Raw genomic sequence first — 9,455 nt, forward strand, 5'->3', positions numbered from 1 at the left:
GAAGTCCACGTGGGGAACCTGAAATACTAACAAAATATAATTCTCTGGGGGAAGCAGACAAAAACGGTGACCCATTTGGAATTCTCTTAAAGGCACAACAAGTTCCTTTGCCTTAAAAAAAGGCGGTTGCCAGAGAGAGAGAAATTCCACACAGCTGGTGACCAAGAGAGTGCTTTCATGGAACCCCAAGGCCTTAGGTCCACATTACATCTAAGCCATTTCTGAAAGACGCTCATCCGAAAGGACTCCAGGCAACAAAAAGAAAGCTTGCACATCACGTATGATGGCAAATACCCAAAAGGATTCAGACGCCAGATTCAGTTCTAGGATTCCAGGCTACTGCCGACCACTCTGCTAAACTACCGGCTGTGATTTCACATGCCTTCAAACATCACAGGTAGACCAAAACCCTCTCAATGAGGCATGCATAGGCTCATTGGTGTGGTGTTCCCAACACATTGTTAGCTGTCAGAGTCATATCCTTTAAAGACTGAGCCGCTACAAGGTTTGCTAATGAAGCATGAAGTCCCTTTTCCTAAGCTGGGGGGGGCGGGGGGGCGGGATCACTGCCAATCAGTTTCCTGTCTCTTCTTCCTCATAACTGCAAAGGACGCCTATTGGCAGTGCTCATAACGGCTACTAATGTAGGTAGCAGGTAACACTTGCTGCCTTATTTATTTATTATTGCTTCTATTTGTATCCCACCTTGCCAGACACGCTGGCTCAAGGCGGCTAACAAAGTTAAAATAACATAAACAATACAGAGTTAAAACAATTAATAAATACAATACCAAATTAAAACAGCAACCGTTTACAAATAAAACCGACAGATGATGGTGATAGTTTAAATCACATCCAATTGATAGGGGTGGCATCCAGCGAGGTCTCGGGCCAGAAGATGTTCTAGATTTCAGGCCAGACGATGTTCCAGGGCACATTCATCAGTGGCAGCCCCTAACTGAAAGACTGGTGGAAGAGCTCCGTTTTACAGGCCCTGCAGAACTGCAAGAGGACCCGCAGGGCTCTGATGTTCTCCGGGAGCTCATTCCACCAGTATGGGGCTGCCACTGAGAAAGCCCTGGTCCTGGTAATATTCAGCCGGGCTTCTTTCGGACCAGGGAGGGTCAAACGATGTTGCGACCCTGACCTCAGTGCTCTCTGGGGCACATATGGGGAGAGGCGGTCCCTCAAGTAGGCAGGCCCCTGACCATGTCGGGCTTTAAAGGTTAGCACCAGCACCTTGAACCGGATCCCGTACGCTATAGGCAGCCAGCGCAGTGTCCTCAGCACAGGGTCCCGTATAAGATTGTGACAACATTTGCGGCAGCATCCCAACTTTTTTGAGGCTGTGGGCACCTTTGGACTTTTCAGAGGGGATGGGGAGTGCCACCCCAAAATGGCTTCCATGGGAGGCAGAGCCAAACCAAAATGGCTGCTTCAGGAGGCAGAGGCAAACGGAACGCCTCCTTCCTCACACCTCCAGGGAAGATGGACATCCTGAAGTGGGAACGGGACCACACACTAACTAAGGAAAGCCCAGTTGCTTACCAGTCCTCCTCTCCTCCACAGGAAAACTCTTTCATTTGAATGAGGGAAGCCAATAACAGGCCCACTTTACAATGTCCCCACCCACTTTCTGAAAAGCTCTGGGGGCACCAAGGGAGGTACTGGTTGATGCCATGTTGCCCGTAGACACCATACTGGGGAACCCTCATCTGGATTCTATGTACTGCTTTTGCTACTAGCAACAGTCACCAGGTAGGTTTTCAAGAGACCACCTACAGTACCGTGTGGTACAGTACAGATTCTCACTACGCCATGTACCATCTGTTTCCGGGCCCCACGCAGAGTGCGGGTTTGTACCTTTAAGGCCCAGAAGGGCTTGAGGCAGGCCAGGGCACTTGAAGGACTGCCTCCTCCCATAGCGTCCAGCCTGTCAGCTAAGCCATTCCTCACAAGTGCTGTTCTCTGTGTCCCCCACCTGCAGAGGGGAAGCAGGTAGCGACCAACGGCAGGGCTTTTTCGGCAGTGGCACCTTGGCTGCAGAATGTCCTTCCCCTTGAGGCTCTCCCAGCACCTACACAAACCTCTTTTTGGTGGCAGGGCAGAATGTTTCCTTGAACCCAGACTCTTGAAGAAGGGTTTTATTTATTATAAATTGTATCTCCTGGCTTTCCTCTTGGTTCCCTTGGTTGCTCTTTTAACATCATTTTTATAGTCTGCTTTTTTAGCCTACACTGTGTGAGACTCATTTCACGCTGCTCAATGTTTTCACGCTCTGGACGGGTTTCAATTAATAAATTTTGTAGCCTCACATTTTTATTATGTTTTACTTGTTAAGCTGCCTTGGGCAGGTTCCCTGGAAAGGCAGCACAGCAGTTTTCTAAATAAATAAAAACACAGTCCTTTGAAGGGTTACTCCAGTCTAAACCTGTTAAAAGCAATGGGCTCAGACAGGACTAACTATATCTAGGATTGCACCGAGTGTTGTTACGGCCCAGTCATTTCTTAACCTACATTACATGGTTGTTGTCTGGATAAAAGAGGGGGGAGACAATGGAAACCACCCTTAGGACTGTGGAAGGGGGGGGATAAAGTTTTATACCACCCGATGCCTGGTGAGTTGCTGAGAGATCTGCTAGGGAAAACCCCACCATAAAACTCCCAGAATCCACTGGGATAAAGAAATTTAAAGTAAATGTGCCCTGAAAACCTACCATCCAACCATCCCTGAGGAAACGGGAGCAATATACTTGCAACAGTAGTATCCGAAGCGCATGAAAACTTAAATATAGAGCTTTTTAACATTCATTTTTCTATCTATCAGCAGCTGTTTACCTTTAGGGTCGCCCCCCCCCCCGGGCATCTCAGATTTTAATGGAAGGTATTTTTAACTCTAAGTAATCCTGAGGGGAAAGTGAGAGACAGGAAATGACTGTGCTCCTTTCTGATGTTCTCAATATGACAGCTAGCCAAAACACAGGTGGTTATACTGTCAATACACAGGTCTGAGGCTCCAAAACATATTAGGTCCAGTGAGCCTCTCTTTGCTCAGTACATTTTTATCCGGCCCTTCTTCCGAAGAGCTCAGGGTGGAACATACCTTTCTGCCCTCCATCATTCTATCATCACAATAATACTGTAAAATAATTAGGTAGAGAGAGTGTGACTAGTTCAAGGTCACCCAGAAAGCCTCATGGCAGAGTAGAGATTTGAACCTGGGTCTCCCAGACCCTGCTTCAACCACTACACCACACTTGCTCGAAACTGGGGAAATACCGTGTTTTACAATACGTTGCACCCGGTGCAAACATTACAGGTTATGGGATCTCACAGTATCCCTCCCCTCTCATGAATTCCCTCCACCCTTACCCCAATAGATGCCCTTATAGTGAAGGACTGCATCCTTCAGTTTGGTGTAGTGGTTAAGAGCGGCGGACTCTAATCTGGAGAACGGGGTTTGATTCCCCTCTCCTCCACATGAAGCCAGCTGGGTGACCTTGGGTCAGTCACAAGTTCTCTCAGAGCTGTTCTCTCAAGAGCAGTTCTCTCAGAGCTCTCTCAGACCCACCTACCTCACAGGGTGTCTGTTCTGGGGAGAGAATGGGAAGGAGATTATAAACCACTCTGAGACTCCGAGTGAAGGGTGGGGTATAACTCCTTCTCCTCCTCCATCCGTACTCACCTTAACCATGGTTAGCATCAACCAGCAGTCCCACTGCAAGCAGGATTTGAAGCTGGATTGCAGATACTGTTAAGGTTAGCTGAAAACCATAGTTAACCAGGTTCCCTCTTAGCCATGACAACTGGGAAGAATGAGGGATACTATAAATCTAGGATGCTGATGAAGAACCGGGCTTCTGACCTAGTAAACCTTCTGAACATGCACTTTAGGTTCACCTCTCATGATTACAGCTTTCAAAGGCTGTCTGTAGTAGGCAGGGTTCCCTCTAAGCTGAGTTAGTGTGAGCTAGCTCAGTTTTTTAGCCTCCAGCTCACAGATTTTTGTCTTGGCTCAGGAAGGATGGGTCCAGAGCAAACTAATTTATGCAGCGACCAAATCGCTCGCTCACTAGGCAAGCTAGACTCTCGCGCCTAGAGTGCAGGGTCATCATGGGTGTGCCGGACTGAAATACCTCCCCGCCTGTGCCAAAAGCGGAGGAGATGGGGTGCGGTGAGGGGGGGCACCAAAGGCAGCCTCGCTGGGGGGCCCCCACAAGCCAGCCTCACCTAGTGCCCAAAAAAGCCTCGGGCCGGCCCTGCTCACAACTTTAATGCCATTAGCTCACAAAGGCTCCATGGCTTAGAGGCAGGTATGAACATTCTGAGGTCCTCTCAAAGCTGGCGTGCCCATATCCTCAGGTAGGACAGCTGCCAGGCCCAGGGCTGCTTGCTCTTTCCCTGCCTGCTCACTTGTGAGCACTCCACCATCAGGCTGCCCATCAGGGAAAGGGCTGCAGGCAGTGCAGATGGCTGTGAACACAGGCAGTGGGAGGGCTTGTGAGAAGAGTAGGGGAAAGATGCACAGGCAAGTAGTGAGACACATGGGTGGGTGAGTGGGAAGAGGCCTCCAGGGAACTCTCTGCCCAGGGCCCCCCAAAATCTGGAACCAGCCCTGGGTCCTCTACTAATTTTTAAAATCTCAGCCTCATATCAAATTTTCAAATACCTTAATTCCAGTAGAAGGCTTGAGAAATCTCAAGAGCGCTACTAAGTTTTGCCTGCATTAGAAAAGTTGAGCGCAGGATTGTTTTTAATATTGGATTACAGGTTTGGGGGTGGTTGTTTTTTTTTTACATTCATCATTTTCAGATCAAGAATCTTCCCGCTGGAATTTTAATCGGATTGCATTATGCCACATGTTTAAATAAGCTGTTTGTCAAGGGACAGCCACAATTCTGCCGGCTGCAGTCTGAGGGGAATCTAGGATGGCAAACTGCACGGCTGTGCAGTGGAGAAAATCTCCTTTTGGTCCTCAGGTTCTGTCACCTGGTGCCCCAAGGCACAACAAGCGGAAATACAGATGGCCCAACATTTATACCTTTGAGGTGAAACTCATGACTCACTACTGTTCAAACAGCTCGGACACTTACAGACACTTTATGAGGCGCCAGCCTTTTGGACTGTACCATTTCTACGCTACAGGTTTTTTGGGGGGGTTTAGTACACCACCATAAGAATTCCTTACGTGTAACAACACAAGCTTTTTGTCTCAATATGCTAGTTTACTAGATGTAGGCCGCTTCTGTGGGAGGACAAATAGAAAAGGCCAACACACTGGAGGAAGCATTACTTTGTTAAAAAAATACCTTAAGAATACATAACTACGTAAATCATATGTGAATCGCAAAATCACAATCAAAAGACCATCCAGAAACTTCAGCACCAGACATGCAATTATATATCACAGAGATTCATTCTCTTCAGTTTTAAACCAGGCTGATATAAGGCTAGAAACAAACATACCATCAAAAAGTGTACACAAAGCTGATACTCCTGACCGTCATTTACGATACACAACCAAGCCAATCTCAGTTTAAAAAACAATGCAGAAACAGTCAACAGCCTCTGTGCACGTTACTGATGCAGATTCTGATGCATTGCTGGAGGCACACCTGCCTAGCAATGCTCACGCAACTCCTACAAAACTGACTGGATGAGTCCCTTGCAACAAGTGTGAATGTAAACCCATTAGCTATGACAAATGCCTAACAGCCCGTAGTTAGACCTCAATCTGGGACAATTTGGAGTGTGAACGCATCTGGGTAAGGAACATTTGCCAAGTGGCTGTAGTCAATTGTGATTAGAGCATCGCACTAGAATTGCAGAGACCCAGATTCAAATCCACAGTGATTAAGTTCACCAGTTTACCACAGTCGCTCTCTTCCAGCCAGGTTGTTTGTGAAGATAAAATGGACGAAGGAAGTATCATGCCCAGTTCCCTATGCTCTTCAAATGAAAGGCAGGGTAAAGACAACAGATTACATAATAAGATTGTAATGGTCAAATGGGCAGTCTTCATTAACTTTCTGCTGAAGCTTAAACTTCACCATAGGCCTTGTTCAATTTAACAGACGTATCTCCAAGATCTAGCCAACGTATGCCCCCCCACACACACACACAAGCAGACAATTAAACAGCTAATGCAGATTAAGTCACGGGACTTAACAGTACAATCCTACACAGAATTACTCCAGTCCAACTCCATTAAAATGCACTGAATTGCACTTTTACAGTCAGTTGATCTAACTTGGTCCAGCCACACTGAAGCATTCGCAAAGCTGTCCCAAACAAATTGGTAAGAAAGCAATAGCTGCCTTGAGGATTGAGTTGGCTGAGTGTGAGGGATACACATGCCTAAAATTAGAAACAAAAAAAGCACAGTATCTTTGTCAGGCGTAATGGGATTCAGCTTGCGGCTTTTCTTTTCTTTTAAAAAGCAACCCTTGGAAATAAGACCTGCAATTAACAGCGGAATCCTAAACAAAGTAGCACCCTTCCAAGCCCACTGAGGGCAATGGGCTTAAGCAGAGTGTAACTTTGTTTAGGATTCCACCAGTGTTCCCTCTAAGCTGAGTTAGTGTGAGCTAGCTCACAGTTTCTTAGCCCCCGGCTCACACATTTTTGTCCTAGCTCAGGAAGGATGGCTCCAGATCAAACTAATTTATGCAGTAGTCAAATTGCTCGCTCACAACTTTAATGCCAGTAGATCACAAAAAAGAATTCTTGCTCACAAGACTCCACAGCTTAGAGGGAACATTGGATTCCACTGTTAGTGTAGAGAAGAAGGAGCACTCCTCTTGCAAAGAATGTAGTAAAACTGCACATTTCTTCAGCTGGCCTTGTCGACACACTTCCTTACTGTATTTCTTTTTAAATTCTTTTTAGGTAAATACTGCCAAGCCCTTAAAACAAAGAATATGCATTAAAAACTTTAGAAGTCGTCAGAATTTGCAGAGCACAGGGATGGGGAGAAGAGAAAAGCCGCATCACACAATATCAATGATGAGCAAGATGCACACAGGAGTGCGCCCTGGGTCTTCACTACTATAACTGACATGCTAGACAAGAGGAAAATAAGTCCAGTTTACTCAGCAACATATGAGTACTATATAAGCAAATAAGATAATATCCCCGAAACCTGTGCGCTCTTTTAAGCGAAGAAGTTCAGAACCCCCAGAAGCACCAACAAATGTGATGAACAGTAGCAGCAGCAAGATAAGCAACTTAGCTATTAAGGAGCCCACCATTAAGGAGGGGGCAGGCAGTTACTACGACCTGTTCGTAACCTGTAACACTCAAAGGCCGGCAGGATCCAGCCTCCTTTTGTTGTTACAAAAAGGCACATCAAACGGGTACTTCAGGTATACAATTTGTCACTATAGACAAGTATGGAGGCACACATATACACCTGACTTTTCATTGTTTGTTTAATGCTTTTCGACAAGGAAACATACAGCAAAAGTAGACCCTTAAGTGACTTTTCCATACCAACAACTGTATGCTTGTACAACAGGCCCACTCTTTCTCTCTACATCCATGTAGCAAAGAGACCATGTAGAAAGCAGAATGAGATCACACCGCTGGCATCCCATGCTAACTGCCCAGGAACAGGCACCTTTCTCTTATAATTGTTCTTCCTCCCCTCTTTTCACAATAAGCATTTGTCTTTTACTAATTTCCTGTTGACAGAAGCATCATAACTCTGATGATCTAAAAAACTTCATACCAGGGAGATGTCCACTTTTGTCAAAGTGCTCCTAAAGGAACAGGGGGCAGCTCCCCACCTCCCTCCCAGGCATTTGCAACCCTTACCTTACTCTAGGAAAAAGCAAATTCTTTTTTATTACTGTAAAAAAGAAGACGAGATCCCTCAAAAGGAAAAGCTCTACGCGTTGCAGTCAGCTTCTAAGCATGGCACTTAGAGCATTGGACTAGAATCTGGGAGCCCTGGTTTCAAGTCCCTGCTCTGCCATGAATCTGAATGGGTGACCATGGGCTTCTCTGCCTCACAAGGTTGTTGTGCAGCCAAAATAGGGGAAAAAATGAATATTTTAAGTTCTCTGAGCTCCTCAGCAGATGCGATAAAAGCATACTAGGTACACAGGCATCATTTAGGACTACCGGCGTGGTGTAGTAGATCAACTAGATCCAGAAAGACCCAAGTTTAAATCCCTGCTTGCCATAAAACAAACCTGATGATCTTGATAGCTCAAAATAGATAGTAGCCATGTTAGTCTGTCTGTAACAGCAGAAAAGAGTAAGAGTCCAGTGGCACATTACGATCTTGAGGCAGTCATTCCCTCTCAGCCGAACCTACTTCACAGGGTTGTTGTGAGGCAAAAATAGGGAAGGGAGAAGATTCATGGAGCTCATCTAGTGAGCTATCTCGCAGGACTGCTACAGTACAAGGACCAAAAAAAAATGGAAAGGAGGAAAGCCACGTACGCTACCCTGAGCTCCTCCAAGGAAGAGTAAGGGAGGAGGGAGGGGAGATACACTAAATAAAGGTTTGGCCGCCTTCCTGCCTCGCTGCTGGTCAGGTCAATTGCAGCTTGTGAAGTCACCAAATGTAGCAGGTGAAGGTGCCTCCCCACTCCAGGGTGTCTCTCCGGCAGGTAAAGGATTCCCTACTGCGCCCGTGGCAGGGAAGGAACCGAACTAGGAGGGCTCAGAAGGCAAGGCCGGTGTGAGGAAGGGGGGCACGGCAAGTGTGGGGGCTGAGAAGGGGCACGGGACGGGGGGGAGGACCAGGATCTTGAGAGGGCGCCCCAAGCCACAACGCTTCCTTCCGCCCCCTCCCCAGCTGCCACCCACACCCACCTTCGGCGATGACCTTCTTGATCCGCAGTTTCATCTCGCCCATCTCCACCACCTGCCCCACGAAGTCATTCTGGTCTCGGCTGGCGGCCCCCGAGGAGCCCGGCCCGGCCAGGAAATCCAGCGCCGACTGGAGCAGCGACATGGCCGGGACTTGGGTGGAGGGCGGCGGCGGGGGGAGAGGAGCCGACAGGCCGGTTCCGCCTGCCGCTGAACCCACCAATTGTAACCCTCGCCGGCCACCGTACTCTCCCCTCCCTCCTTCCCTTCGGAGCGGCACCGAAACTCTTTCCGCCAACGTTGTGCGTCGGAAGCCGGAAGGCGGAGCCCCGCCCACGTCAACTTGGCACCGCCCACACAGGCTGGTGTCGTGATCTCTGCGCGAAGGAGCCCGGGCGGGCCTTTCCCGGTTGCCTTGAGACGTCATTTTTCTTTTGCTTTTTGGAAGGGTGACAGCCAGGTGTCCTAGGAAACGACCGAGAAATCCCGGGTTTGGCCATTAGAGACCATCACGCGCACACAAAAAACGGTGGAAGAAAATCAGATTTTTTTCCAGTTCGTATCTTCTCCAGTTGCTGCTGCTGTTTTTTAAATTCTTGCTTTGTGTTTTTTAATTTGCGCTGCCAATGCAAGCA

The 9,455-nt window shown here is 47.6% G+C and overlaps 1 protein-coding gene across 1 annotated transcript in view; it reads right to left on the reverse strand.

Moving 5' to 3' along the window:
• GAK (cyclin G associated kinase) overlaps positions 1-8,965 on the reverse strand; it is a 109,125-nt gene extending 100,160 nt beyond the window's left edge. The window contains exon 1 of the mRNA XM_015419326.1: positions 8,824-8,965. Coding sequence (XP_015274812.1) covers positions 8,824-8,965 — 142 coding nt within the window. The remainder of the gene's footprint in view (positions 1-8,823) is intronic.
• Positions 8,966-9,455: the final 490 nt, after the last annotated feature.

Source organism: Gekko japonicus, unplaced genomic scaffold (genome assembly GCF_001447785.1).
Source record: "Gekko japonicus isolate JY-2015 unplaced genomic scaffold, Gekko_japonicus_V1.1 scaffold257, whole genome shotgun sequence".
Classification (NCBI taxonomy): Eukaryota; Metazoa; Chordata; class Lepidosauria; order Squamata; family Gekkonidae; genus Gekko; species Gekko japonicus.